Source organism: Lucilia sericata, unplaced genomic scaffold (assembly GCF_015586225.1).
Source record: "Lucilia sericata isolate MDLA Ls3-8-SP2 unplaced genomic scaffold, ASM1558622v1 Contig000898F_arrow, whole genome shotgun sequence".
Lineage (NCBI taxonomy): Eukaryota > Metazoa > Arthropoda > Insecta > Diptera > Calliphoridae > Lucilia > Lucilia sericata.
Window position 1 is genome coordinate 43,340 of NW_023994885.1, and position 16,849 is coordinate 60,188.

Sequence of the window (16,849 nt, forward strand, 5' to 3'; positions counted from 1 at the left end):
TTTCAAAAAAAAAAATATTTTTAATGGAAAATTTTCATTAAGTTTCCAATTGATTTTATTCTTTAGAGAAAATTTTCGATAAATATTTTTACTATAGAAAATTTTCTATTATTATGAGGATCGTTTCAGTTTGGCCCTAGCCGCCTATAAAGACTTCATGAGTTCAGCGCATAATTAAGCCATACCTTAACTTTAAGAAGTTCTATTAAAATACACCTTTCGAATCATATTATACTTTCATATATGAAGTAGGGTGTCATTTGATGGGCCATAACCGACTACACTAACTTATTTGTTATAATATCTATTCATATTTTGCTTAAACACCTACATATTAATAATTATGACTTCTATTGTTATTGTTTATTTTTTGTAGAATTTATGCAACCACAACATATCTGGCCTTATTTACAACAAAACTTCATACACCATCCACACTTTCCGCATCCAGCATTTCTAACGCAACAGCATCACAATGGCAATAGTTGTCAACCGCAAACCACATCATCGTCGTCACCTGGCAGTACGATTAGTGATAGCGACAATCACTCTACCTGCACCACAAATAGCATCAGCACAAATACAAGTTGTAATAATGGCAACAACCATTCCAATAACAACAACAATACACATGCAAATAATAACAATGACAAGGATAACAATGAAGAGGATAACAATAATCGAAGACATACAATGCCAACGGGTCAAGAAAAAGCAACAATGCCTTTACAACATCCTGGTAGTGGTGGAGGTGGTGTCGGTGGTGGAGGAGCTCATCTAACACACGCACAACAACCACAACATCCGCAAGCTGTTATTGCAAAACCCCTGCCCAGTCGACCAACACCATTCCTGCCTCACAGTCTCCAACATCCACATTTGCATTCATTGTTGGCACATTGTAGAAATCCCTACATGAGTGGTAAGTACATGTCCGTCTGTCTGTATGTCTGTCTGTCCATCAGTCCATTGAACACAAATAGAAATTACACCCGCTTCCGAACAAATAAACATTTTAGTAGTGCTTCTCAACTAAAATTTAGTTAAAAGGGAAATGTTCAGCAGGCTTGTATTAATTGTTGTCAACACCAATTAAAACACAAACTCACTGCAATATTCCAATGCAGTTGTGTGTCTGCAACATTTAAATGCAACTGTAATTATGTGTAAAATGCATTTACAATAGTACGCAATATATCCCCACATATTTACTCTCATAGACTCTTTACTATTGCAACTAAATTTGTAAATTTTCCCACGTTTTATTTGTATTCTTTGAACAGTTGGTGCACAAGTGTTTCCCCTGCCTCCCGGCCAAGGTTTCCCTTGGGCACATTCAACACGTGGTAAACCACGTAGGGGTATGATGCGTCGTGCGGTGTTTTCTGGTAAGTGTGAAAATATTTATTTTCTTAATTTATGTTGTGGTTTAGGTTTAAATTTACGAGTATTTTTCAGTCGTACTGCATGGTTGCAGTCTTCATAATTTTTATAAGAATCTTTTGGTAGGAGAAAAATATTGATTTATTTCTTGTTTATTGTGTTTATAGACTCCCAGCGTAAGGGTTTGGAGAAACGCTTTCAACAGCAGAAGTACATCAGTAAACCGGATCGCAAAAAGTTGGCAGAACGCTTGGGTCTAAAAGATTCTCAGGTAAGATTTGAAAAACATTTTGAAAAAATTTTTTCTTTATTAAATAAAATTATAATTTGAATAGTAACAAGATTTGGGTTGCTAATAGTCCAATTTTGGTCCAGTTACCAATTAAAATTTTAAAATAAAAATCTGAAACTCATTTAACATATTAATTATTTGACCGAGATAGTTTCTCAAAAGAGAGTGAAGAGAGTAATCTTTTCAAAATCAAAAAAATTGTTAGCGGATTAAACTACTGGCTAGACTATAGACTAGACTATAGGCTAGACTATAGACTAGACTATAGACTAGACTATAGACTAGACTATAGACTGGCCTATAGACTAGACTATAGACTAGACTATAGACTAGACTATAGACTAGACTATAGACTAGACTATAGACTAGACTATAGACTAGACTATAGACTAGACTATAGACTAGACTATAGACTAGACTATAGACTAGACAATAGACTAGACTATAGACTGGACATAGACTAGACTATAGACTAGACTATAGACTAGACTATAGACTAGACTATAGACTAGACTAGACTATAGACTAGACTATAGAAACTAGACTAGACTATAGACTAGACTATAGACTAGACTATAGACTAGACTATAGACTAGACTATAGACTAGACTATAGACAAGACTAGACTATAGACTAGACTATAGACTAGACTATAGACTAGACTATAGACTAGACTATAGACTAGACTATAGACTAGACTATAGACTAGACTATAGACTAGACTATAGACTAGACTATAGACTAGACTATAGACTAGACTATAGACTAGACTATAGACTAGACTATAGACTAGACTATAGACTAGACTATAGACTAGACTATAGACTAGACCATAGACTAGACTATAGACTAGACTATAGACTAGACTATAGACTAGACTATAGACTAGACTATAGACTAGACTATAGAATAGACTATAGACTACACTATAGACTAGACTATAGAATAGACTATAGACTAGACTATAGACTAGAGACTATACTATAGACTATACTATAGACTAGACTATAGATTAGACTATAGACTAGACTATAGACTAGACTATAGACTAGACTATAGACTAGACTATAGACTAGACTATAGACTAGACTATAGACTAGACTATAGACTAGACTATAGACTAGACTATAGACTAGACTATAGACTAGACTATAGACTAGACTATAGACTAGACTATAGACTAGACTATAGACTAGACTATAGACTAGACTATAGACTAGACTATAGACTAGACTATAGACTAGACTATAGACTAGACTATAGACTAGACTATAGACTAGACTATAGACTAGACTATAGACTAGACTATAGACTAGACTATAGACTAGACTATAGACTAGACTATAGACTAGACTATAGACTAGACTATAGACTAGACTATAGACTAGACTATAGACTAGACTATAGACTAGACTATAGACTAGACTATAGACTAGACTATAGACTAGACTATAGACTAGACTATAGACTAGACTATAGACTAGACTATAGACTAGACTATAGACTAGACTGTAGACTAGACTATAGACTAGACTATATAATAGGCTATGGGCTGAAATCTATACCAGACTATAGACTAGACCATAGACTGGACTATCGACTAGACCATAGACTGGACTATAGAAAGACTGTAGAATAGACAATAGGCAAAATTCTAAAAATAATCCATCATTAACCGTATTAAGCATTGATAAATACGGATCATAGTCTTTGTATATGTATATGACTTATTACTCCGAATTACAGTTTATAGCCCTACTTTACCTCTGACCTTTCTGATGAACTTACCAAACATATTAGCCAGCTTTAAGTGATGCTGCCACTGACACAAAGTATGATGATAAATAAATAATCTTTCGACAAAATTTCAAATAAAAAATTATTTATTTCAAATTGTTTTATTTTATAAAGGAAACAAAAAAACAAGAAAAAATTCCATATAAAAAATCAACTTTTTTCGAAAAACAACAATAGAAAAAATCACAAAAATAAAAAACGAAAAAAACTCCGCCCATTGTGCTAAAATAATAAAATGAATGCCACTAACAGAAAATAACAAAGGAAACAATACCCTGTTTTAGCACAACCACAATTATAGGATTTAAATAAAAGAAATGCGAACTTTTTACAACTAAAAAATACCGACGGTAACTACTTCAAAATTTTTACTCACTCATTATTAACAAAAAGCAACATCTTATGAGTAGAAAATATAAAAGAACGAAAGCACTCATTATTATAAATCATACAAAAAGCTTATAGTAACAAGGATACGCAACTTGAGATTATAAAAGGAACAAAAAATATTGAGTGTTTATACACATACATACATACCTACATACAGAGATATTTGTAAAATAAAAAGGAAAATAAAAGAACTTTTAATGTTAACACCCCAGACATAAATGCGCAGTCTCTATAAAGGAAAAATTTTATATCGTTATATAAATACAAAGTAAATTTTATATATTTATGTGAATCTATGTATAAAATATTGTTGGTTTTGTTTAAAAGTGTTTATTTTATGTGGTTTTGTTGTATTATGAAAAAGAAATAAACTCTAAATAACAATATAATTTGCATATTTTATAATATTAGATTGTATTTATATAAATAAATTGTATTTTAGAATTAAATATACAAATTATACATTACCTTTAACACAGACATTATATGTATGTTAAACAGGATATGAAGAGAAAAAAGGATATTTCCATATATTCCACTTTAAGATAGGTGAAAGACTTAAAACGAGGAAATAAAGCTAATATGTATATTTGGACTTTCTTTAAGTTATTAGCCTCATTTGGAAGATGTGCGGAATGAATTATAGAAATCTGTAGTACAAAAAAATATATAGCATATATATAATATATGTTCCGAAATTACTGTTAGTATCCATTCAGTTTTGCATCTAGTTATTTCCAAAAACATACCAAAATAGTCCTATGTGACTATGACTATAATCTAGACTAGATGATAAACTAAACTATAGACTAAACTTTAAACTAAACTACAAACTAGACTTAGATTAGACTACGGATTAGTCTATAAACTAGACTATATAGTCTAGACTAGCCTAAACTACTGCGTAAACTATTGACTAGGCTGTAGACTAGACTAGAGAATAGACTACAGTCTTGGCTATAGACTACACTAAAGACTAGACAAAAGATTAGTTTATAGACTAGACTACAGTATAGACTACTATTTACTAATCTATAGACTGGACTATGAACTAGAGTACGGCTTAGACTATGGCCTAGACTATAGGGTAGACTGTTGATCAGTCCATTGACTAGACTGTTTACTAGAACATATAATATATTATAGACTAGATTATACACTAGAATATAGACTAGAATGTATACTAGACTATAGACTCGCCCGAAGACTAGGCTAAGATTAAACTATAGACTAGACTACAGACCAAAATATTTACTTGAATATAGACTAAACTATTGAATAGACTATAAACTAAACAAGTGACTAGACTACAGACTACAGTATAGACTACTATATACTAACTATATACTAGACTATGAACTAGACTATAGACTAGACTATAGGCTAGATTATAGACTAGATTCTGAACTAGACTATAGACTAGATTGCAGACTACACCATATACTAAACTATAAACTGGAATATAGAATATAATATAAATAAACTATAGACTAGACTAAAGACTAGACTATACTATAGACTAGACTATAACCTTGACTATAGACTCTAGACTCTAGACTAAATGATAGGTAGACTATAAACTAGACTATAGACTAGATTGCTGACTAAACCATATAGTAGGCTATAAACTAGACTATAGTAACTAGATTAGTCATGTTCGATTCATACTATTTATTACAAAATTCATTCTAAATATGAATATTCACGGGGGACATTTCTATATGGTATAGGTGAAATTAAGAACTAGAGTATGGCCTAGACTATGGCCTAAACTATAGGCTAGACTATATACTAGATAGTTGACTAGTCTATTGACTAAACTGTAGACTAGACTATAAACTAGATTATATACTAGAATATGGACTAGGCTGTAGATTATAGACTAGCATGAACACTAGGCTACATATTAAACTATAGACTAGACTACCGAGCAATATATTTACTAGAATATACACTAAACTATTGACTAAACAAGAGACTAGACTACAGACTACTAAGGACTGAACTATAGACTATAGACTAGTTATAGATTAGATTATGGACTATGTTATGAACTAGAATATAGACTAGAGCGCTGCCTAGACCATATACTAGACTATAAACTAGACTATAGACTAGAATATAGACTAGACTATAGACTTGACTATAGACTAAACTGTGAACTAGACTATTGACTAGACCATGAACTAAAGTATAAACTAAACCATATACTAGACTATAAACTAGACTATAGACTAGACTATAAACTGTAATACACACTAGACTTACAAAATTCATTCTAGATATGAAAAATTTATTATCACAAAAATGTTATCATAATTTCAGCAATATCTTCATATTTATTAGTGTTCAAACAATATTCCCGGAAACATTTCTATGGGATTTTGGGTGAAATTATAACGTTTTTTTTTTTTTTTTTTTTTTTTTTTGAAAGCGATTATAAAAAGACTTTTTAAGTAATAAACTTATAAGATGTCCATTGCTGTACATCAAATTATTCTTGATTTTAAAAAAATTAATTGCGTTATATTTTTATTTTGAAACAACAGCATATGTTAGTAAAATCTTTCAATTTAAAATTTTGTGCTCGCCTTCTTTTCCCAAAATTAAAAGTATTACATACTTGTATTGTTTGAAAATTTTACACCAAATTATAACTTCATTAGTCAAAAATTTCCTTACGTATGAAAAACTTTTCTGCACTAAATATGAAAAGAAATATAAAAATTTGATCGATTGCTGTCAAAAACTAATTAGTAACACTTTATGTTTCCAAAAAAAAAAAAACTAAGCGTAATTATGGTTTAGATTTCAACAGCTAAAGGAAAACATAGAAAAAAAACTACTGCACTAATTTGGCGTAACATGTGACATCAGACAGGAATTGGAACAAAAGGACAATTGTATTTAATCATTCATTTACGCACATAAATAAATACATACATATATTAGTATGTATATTGCTTGTGTTTAAGGATCACATATAAACGTGTGTGTTATGAGTATAACCAACTGCTTTTAGGAGTGATTCTCCATGTTTGGCTCATATGATAATGATGTGTAATTTTTATTCTTTTATTTTTTGTATTTTTGTTAAATAATTGAGTTGTGAATCGATTACATTTTGACTTCTGTTAATTCGTTACAGAAATTTGCAATTTTAAAATTCATTGTTATTGATTTTTTCTTTATTGCTTTACTGTAGTGTCATGAAAGAAATTTGTTTTAAAACCATTAGAGTTTTTTTCATTTTATTTTATTCTTAATTACAAATGTCTGTGGCTAATGATAGTCTGTCATCATTACACGTTTAAGTACAATCGGTAATAAAATTGTAGATTACAGACTAGACTAGGCTAGGCTAGAATCTAAAAACCAGACTCTATTAGACTAGACTTAACTAGACTATAGACTAGACTAGTAGACTATAGACTAGACTATAGACTAGACTATAGACTAGACTATAGACTAGACTATAGACTAGACTATAGACTAGACTATAGACTAGACTATAGACTAGACTATAGACTAGACTATAGACTAGACTATAGACTAGACTATAGACTAGACTATAGACTAGACTATAGACTAGACTATAGACTAGACTATAGACTAGACTATAGACTAGACTATAGACTAGACTATAGACTAGACTATAGACTAGACTATAGACTAGACTATAGACTAGACTATAGACTAGACTATAGACTAGACTATAGACTAGACTATAGACTAGACTATAGACTAGACTATAGACTAGACTATAGACTAGACTATAGACTAGACTATAGACTAGACTATAGACTAGACTATAGACTAGACTATAGACTAGACTATAGACTAGACTATAGACTAGACTATAGACTAGACTATAGACTAGACTATAGACTAGACTATAGACTAGACTATAGACTAGACTATAGACTAGACTATAGACTAGACTATAGACTAGACTATAGACTAGACTATAGACTAGACTATAGACTAGACTATAGACTAGACTATAGACTAGACTATAGACTAGACTATAGACTAGACTATAGACTAGACTATAGACTAGACTATAGACTAGACTATAGACTAGACTATAGACTAGACTATAGACTAGACTATAGACTAGACTATAGACTAGACTATAGACTAGACTAGACTATAGACTAGATTACTAGACTATAGACTAGACTAGACTAGACTATAGACTAGACTATAGACTAGACTATAGACTAGACTATAGACTAGACTATAGACTAGACTATAGACTAGACTAGACTATAGACTAGACTAGACTATAGACTAGACTATAGACTAGACTAGACTATAGACTAGACTATAGACTAGACTAGACTATAGACTAGACTAGACTATAGACTAGACTATAGACTAGACTATAGACTAGACTATAGACTAGACTATAGACTAGACTATAGACTAGACTATAGACTAGACTATAGACTAGACTATAGACTAGACTATAGACTAGACTATAGACTAGACTATAGACTAGACTATAGACTAGACTATAGACTAGACTATAGACTAGACTATAGACTAGACTATAGACTAGACTATAGACTAGACTATAGACTAGACTATAGACTAGACTATAGACTAGACTAGACTAGACTATAGACTAGACTATAGACTAGACTATAGACTAGACTATAGACTAGACTATAGACTAGACTATAGACTAGACTATAGACTAGACTATAGACTAGACTTAGACTAGACTATAGACTAGACTATAGACTAGACTATAGACTAGACTATAGACTAGACTAGACTAGACTAGACTATAGACTAGACTAGACTATAGACTAGACTATAGACTAGACTAGACTATAGACTAGACTATAGACTAGACTATAGACTAGACTATAGACTAGACTATAGACTAGACTATAGACTAGACTATAGACTAGACTATAGACTAGACTATAGACTAGACTATAGACTAGACTATAGACTAGACTATAGACTAGACTATAGACTAGAGTATAGACTAGACTATAGACTAGACTATAGACTAGACTATAGACTAGACTATAGACTAGACTATAGACTAGACTATAGACTAGACTATAGACTAGACTATAGACTAGACTATAGACTAGACTATAGACTAGACTATAGACTAGACTATAGACTAGACTATAGACTAGACTATAGACTAGACTATAGACTAGACTATAGACTAGACTATAGACTAGACTATAGACTAGACTATAGACTAGACTATAGACTAGACTATAGACTAGACTATAGACTAGACTATAGACTAGACTATAGACTAGAATATAGACTAGACTATAGACTAGACTAGACTATAGACTAGACTATAGACTAGATTATAGACTAGACTATAGACTAGACTATAGACTAGACTAGACTATAGACTAGACTAGACTATAGACTAGACTATAGACTAGACTATAGACTAGACTATAGACTAGACTATAGACTAGACTATAGACTAGACTATAGACTAGACTATAGACTAGACTATAGACTAGACTATAGACTAGACTATAGACTAGACTATAGACTAGACTATAGACTAGACTATAGACTAGACTATAGACTAGACTATAGACTAGACTATAGACTAGACTATAGACTAGACTATAGACTAGACTATAGACTAGACTATAGACTAGACTATGGACTAGACTATAGACTAGACTATAGACTAGACTATAGACTAGACTATAGACTAGACTATAAACTAGACTATAGACTAGACTATAGACTAGACTATAGACTAGACTATAGACTAGACTATAGACTAGACTATAGACTAGACTATAGACTAGACTATAGACTAGACTATAGACTAGACTATAGACTAGACTATAGACTAGACTATAGACTAGACTATAGACTAGACTATAGACTAGACTATAGACTAGACTATAGACTAGACTATAGACTAGACTATAGACTAGACTATAGACTAGACTATAGACTAGACTATAGACTAGACTATAGACTAGACTATAGACTAGACTATAGACTAGACTAGACTAGACTGTAGACTAGACTATAGACTAGACTATAGACTAGACTATAGACTAGACTATAGACTAGACTATAGACTAGACTATAGACTAGACTATAGACTAGACTATAGACTAGACTATAGACTAGACTATAGACTAGACTATAGGCTAGACTATAAACCAGACTATAGACTAGACTATAGACTAGACTATAGACTAGACTAGACTATAGACTAGACTATAGACTAGACTATAGACTATAGATAGACTATATAGACTAGACTATAGACTAGACTATAGACTAGACTATAGACTAGATTATAGACTAGACTATAGACTAGACTATAGACTAGACTATAGACTAGACTATAGACTAGACTATAGACTAGACTATAGACTAGACTATAGACGAGACTATAGACTAGACTATAGACTAGACTATAGACTAGACTATAGACTAGACTATAGACTAGACTATAGACTAGACTATAGACTAGACTATAGACTAGACTATAGACGAGACTATAGACTAGACTATAGACTAGACTATAGACTAGACTATAGACTAGACTATAGACTAGACTATAGACTAGACTATAGACTAGACTATAGACTAGACTATAGACTAGACTATAGACTAGAATATAGACTAGACTATAGACTAGACTATAGACTAGACTATAGACTAGACTATAGACTAGACTAGACTATAGACTAGACTAGACTATAGACTAGACTATAGACTAGACTAGACTATAGACTAGACTATAGACGAGACTATAGACTAGACTATAGACTAGACTATAGACTAGACTATAGACTAGACTATAGACTAGACTATAGACTAGACTATAGACTAGACTATAGACTAGACTATAGACTAGACTATAGACTAGACTATAGACTAGACTATAGACTAGACTATAGACTAGACTATAGACTAGACTATAGACTAGACTATAGACTAGACTATAAGACTATAGATAGACTATAGACTAGACTATAGACTAGACATAGACTAGACTCCCTAGACTATAGACTAGACTATAGACTAGACTATAGACTAGACTATAGACTAGACTATAGACTAGACTATAGACTAGACTATAGACTAGACTATAGACTAGACTATAGACTAGACTATAGACTAGACTATAGACTAGACTATAGACTAGACTATAGACTAGACTATAGACTAGACTATAGACTAGACTATAGACTAGACTATAGACTAGACTATAGACTAGACTATAGACTAGACTATAGACTAGACTATAGACTAGACTATAGACTAGACTATAGACTAGACTATAGACTAGACTATAGACTAGACTATAGACTAGACTATAGACTAGACTATAGACTAGACTATAGACTAGACTATAGACTAGACTATAGACTAGACTATAGACTAGACTATAGACTAGACTATAGACTAGACTAGACTAGACTATAGACTATAGACTAGAGACTATAGACTAGACTGTAGACTAGACTATAGACTAGACTTAGACTGACTTTAGACTAGACTATAGACTAGACTATAGACTAGACTATAGACTAGACTATAGACTAGACTATAGACTAGACTATAGACTAGACTATAGACTAGACTATAGACTAGACTATAGACTAGACTATAGACTAGACTATAGACTAGTATAGACTAGACTATCTAGACTATAGACTAGACTATAGACTAGACTATAGACTAGACTATAGACTAGACTATAGACTACTATAGACTAGACTATAGACTAGACTATAGACTAGACTATAGACTAGACTATAGACTAGACTATAGACTAGACTATAGACTAGACTATAGACTACTATAGACTAGACTATAGACTAGACTATAGACTAGACTATAGACTAGACTATAGACTAGACTATAGACTAGACTATAGACTAGACTAAGACTGATAGACTAGACTGATATACTAGACTATAGACTAGACTATAGACTAGACTATAGACTAGACTATAGACTAGACTATAGACTAGACTATAGACTAGACTATAGACTAGACTATAGACTAGACTATAGACTAGACTATAGACTAGACTATAGACTAGACTATAGACTATAGACTAGACTATAGACTAGACTATAGACTAGACTATAGACTAGACTATAGACTAGACTATAGACTAGACTATAGACTAGACTATAGACTAGACTATAGACTAGACTATAGACTAGACTATAGACTAGACTATAGACTAGACTATAGACTAGACTATAGACTAGACTATAGACTAGACTATAGACTAGACTATAGACTAGACTATAGACTAGACTATAGACTAGACTATAGACTAGACTATAGACTAGACTATAGACTAGACTATAGACTAGACTATAGACTAGACTATAGACTAGACTATAGACTAGACTATAGACTAGACTATAGACTAGACTATAGACTAGACTATAGACTAGACTATAGACTAGACTATAGACTAGACTAGACTAGACTATAGACTAGACTTTAGACTGGACTTTAGACTAGACTATAGACTAGACTATAGACTAGACTATAGACTATAAAAAAGTAGCATAAGAAAGGACACAATACAAAAAATAAAAAATTTTCCTCCCTAATCGGTGAAACTGGACCCGTCCCTGCCTTAGTCGTTATGTAAAACCACTTTAGGAATTTAACATATTATTCGGCATAGCAGAATAACACTAACTATAACTTTATTTTATTATTCTTTGATTTTATCTTTATCAATTTAAAATTTCTATTCCTGGTTAAATATCGATTTATTTTGCGCCATATTTTTTATATAGTTTTTATCATAAAAATGTACCAACATACCACATAATCATAAAACTATAAAACAATTGAGCAAAAGAAAAATCTCTATAAAATCATACTATTATTTATCATTTGTCAAAAGCATTTATTTGATTGACCATTTATTATTTTGTCGGCAATTTTATAGGAAATCAAAAAACTATAACACATATACATACATAGTTTTAAAAAGAGAGTGCAAAAAAGGACAAATTAAAGTTCTAAAACATGAAATAAAAAGAGAGTCCAAAAAAACAAAGTGTCATAAAATGTGTTGTGTTCCTTTTTTTCCAATTTTCAACTCCCCCAAAATGGAGCTTAAAAAAACTGGAAAAAATAAATAAACTGTCAAAAAAATGCTAAAATCACTGATGGCGTTTTTGGTCATATGTGACCACAGCAGGAGACAGTTTTTTGTTTAAGAATATTTTTGTGTCGTTTGAAAGCAGTGCTGGCCGGCAGGCAGTGGGGATACATGTCAAAGCCGGAAGGTATATTAACAACAAGCAGTGTAAAATTCAACACTTGTGTTGATGGTCATTGAAAATGTGCTTCTTAGTTGGAAAGAGTTGTAGGGTGTATTTTTTGCCCTTTGGAAGGAGAGGAGGACTTCAAAGGATGCCAAGGCAAAAATGTCACATAAGGAATATATGCAAACTTGAACACACATGGATGGCTAAGGCTGGTCAAATACTTATACAATGATAAAAAATGCAAAAAAAACTCAGAGTATTACAAAAGAATGAACTCTGCCCGGTTAGTATGAGTTCCTGCCAGCCATCATATGGATTGCATACAATCATATATGCATTTTGTTTTATATGGAAAATAAAAACCTAAAAATACAACATTTTTATTTGAGAAATATATCGTTGAGAAATTCTATTATGCAACAAAAGCTCATAAATATTGTTGTGCATAGAAAGCACAGTCAAACACTCTCCAGATCAGCAAAGAAGGATAACAGCTATATTTATAAGGGACAACTGCAAACCCCTACCATTTCTCTGTTTTCACTGCATTTGGTCATTTTATGATTTTTGGGCCATAAATATGCATTTGTTGGTTTACAACAACGTTTAAATGCCATTCATTCATCTTTCTCTATATCTATAGCAAGCGCATAAATGTACGATGTATGTATATAGTATGTATCTGTTTGTATTGTCTGGGGGGCCCCAACAAATGACAAACGGTGCAATTCAGGTGCAATTCATCATTTCAAGTATTATTGCAACCATTATTGTCGCGTTAAATGACATTTTTAACAAACGCACTTCATTCAGTCATCACAAAAAAACCATCTCACAAATTTAAACTGAACAACAATTCAGAATTCTTGGGACGAAAATTATATACATTCATGTTTGTAGATAAAAAAAATTAATGCATTTTTTTCGGAAAAGTTTAAAGTTGAAATAAATTGTAATATTGAAAAGTTTTAGTACAGTTACAGATTAGTACAGTCGGCTTATTTTCAAGATATTTTCATGAAATTTGAAGCATATGTGTTTCCCAATGTCGAAGCCTATAAAACTTCAACCATGTTTCGGTCCATTCTTCACGGTCCATTATTTCACTTAAACCCCATACAACCGAACTTTCCGATTTGGTCTTTTTGCTAATTAAACGAACTAGTATCTATTAAAAAATCGGCAGAACTAAGTTTTATATAACTACTCTCCCGATCGGTCCATTATTACACCTAACCCCCCCTCAACCAGACCTCTTAATTTAATCTTTTGATTCATAACTACTTTCGATCGGTCCATTATTACACCTAACCAACCCTCAACCAGACCTCCTAATTTGATCTTTTGATTCATAACTACTTTGAATATACTAGTACCTCTTCAAAAATCATTACAACTAAGTCCCATAAAAACTTGTTTTACTTATGGTCGGGATGCCACGACCACTTATAAAATAAATAGAGTCCTCAAATTTGTATGGACATCTTTGACATTCATATTAACATATAGCGACAAAATAGGCTATAGTGGGCCTGGCTATATAGAGTAAAGTCCTCAGATTTTTTTCGAATCCACTTTAGTGTCAATATGAATATTTAGGATACGAAACGGACGGACTAGCAATAGCGGACGTGGCACCTCTCTTATGGATTTGTTCGTTCTTATAAAGTTCGTTTATCTGGAAAACTATTAGAACAAGAATCTTCAAGTTCCCGTATTCAGTATACGTCTGAGATAGAAAATACGGGTATAAGATTGAAGTGAATATTTAGAGGGACTTGGAAGCTCCTATAAATAAAGAAACTATTAGAGATAGAATTTTAAAATTTAGACGAAGAACTTTAACATCCATGTGAACATTTTGGAGACTTATAATTAATATACAATGATTGACCCAATCCCTCATTACAGACTCCTTTACGGCTACAAAACGCTGAAAACAAAATATTTTCCATTTCTTTTTGTATTTACTTTTTACGTTTTTATACCCTACACCACTATAGTGGACAGGGTATTATGCGTTTGTGCTAATGTTTTTAACACACAAAAATATTGGTCCTACACCCACCTTAAAGTATACCAATCGGCTCAGAATCACTTTCTGAGTCAATTAAGCTATGTCCGTCTGTCTGTCAATCTGTCAGTCCGTCTGTGTGTCTAAGTTAACCTTGTGCGCACGCTACAGGTGAAAATCGACCTAGGGACGAAGCCTATTGAAAATGGTTAAAATCGGTCCACTATTTCGGCTAGCCCCCATACAACCGTACTCCCCCAATAGGGCTTTTGCGCTCATAATTATGTTAAATGTTTTAGTATATCAACCAAAATCGGCATAATGTGGTTTTATATACGTCTAAATTTCGTAATGATCGGTTCATATTTGACCCTAGCCCCCATACAAAGTCCTCTTCGGAAAATCCCTTGAAAATCTCGATAAAGTTCTTTTTAAATAACTTTAAAGTAAACGTAAATCTCTCTACCAAAATGCATAAGGATAGGCCCATATTTACACTTGCCTCCACATAACTCCTATTTTGGCAAAACTCTTTCTTGTCAATAAATTGTTAAAATATTTCGGAGTTAAGTTAAAAAAAACTAAAATGATTTATTATTAAAAAGTAATACACATTTTTAATATACGATCGGACATGCCCGACTGTACATTATTACTTGTTTTTTTTTTTTAATTGAAAGTTGTTTGAAAATAAAATACAATTTCCATAATTTAATTTATGACGCACTGTTTTATTTACTGTTGTTTTTTTACAATTATTAATTATTTTAACAATATCAGGGGTTATCACCTTTAAAACTATGTATTTAATGGACAATATTGACGCAAATTTATAGAACACTTAGAACTCGTAAAACAATAAAAATCTGGAAAAAAATAACCTCCAAAGTAGTAGCAAAAAAACATTAAAAGTATTGCATTTAATACAGTGATGTCATTGGAGGTAAGTACTTACCTTGCACGCTTACAAATAGGGAGTTAAATAAGTACTTACCACAATCGCTTAATAACAAGGACGACTAGCATACGTCCACTAGGTCGACTAATAGTTTTAATACAAAAACACTAGTTTGCTGCTGTTTGAAATATCTAAGAGTATTAGGTGTAGACTTGCAGGCATTATCTTGTTAGTAGTAGAATAAATCATATTATTATATATTAATGTCATGGTTTAAATTAGCACAAATCAAAATATATTACTATCAATTGCTAATATGTGTAGAACTTTTTAATTACCACTTCATATTTACGTTAGAAATGAAATAATTACTTAATAGCTGTATATTCAGACGTCTATTTTATTTTCAAATAGTTTTGACATTTTTAGTTTCTAATTACCATTTAAAAAAAATAATAACTTCCTCAGTTTTCTTTAATTTATTTGAAAATCGAGGTTTTTGAATTGTTTCAGATGTAGTTCAACTGAGCGTTCGAATTTCTTAGCAAATTGTTTACTGATGAGTATAAGTATAGATCATTTTAAGTATTTGATATCATTGAAATCATAAAGAATTAAAGATTCATTACCTATACCCAGGAGCAATCGAGGGTGTGGCATCTCCTATACAAATGGGAGATGCCACACCCCCGATTGCTAGTATGGCCAACTTTCCCTCAAATGTTCACATGGATGTTAGATTTGTTCATGCAAATATAAAGGATTCCAGCTCTAATAGTCTCCTAGATATTAGAAT

The 16,849-nt window shown here is 31.9% G+C and overlaps 1 protein-coding gene across 1 annotated transcript in view; it reads left to right on the plus strand.

Annotated features, from left to right (window-relative positions):
• The window catches only part of LOC119608891 (putative uncharacterized protein DDB_G0291608), a 42,005-nt gene that overhangs the window by 13,073 nt on the left and 12,083 nt on the right, over positions 1–16,849 (plus strand). Inside the window, exons 2-4 of the mRNA XM_037963466.1 lie at positions 377–922; positions 1,284–1,388; positions 1,551–1,654. Of these exons, the coding sequence (XP_037819394.1) occupies positions 377–922; positions 1,284–1,388; positions 1,551–1,654 (755 nt within the window). The remainder of the gene's footprint in view (positions 1–376; positions 923–1,283; positions 1,389–1,550; positions 1,655–16,849) is intronic.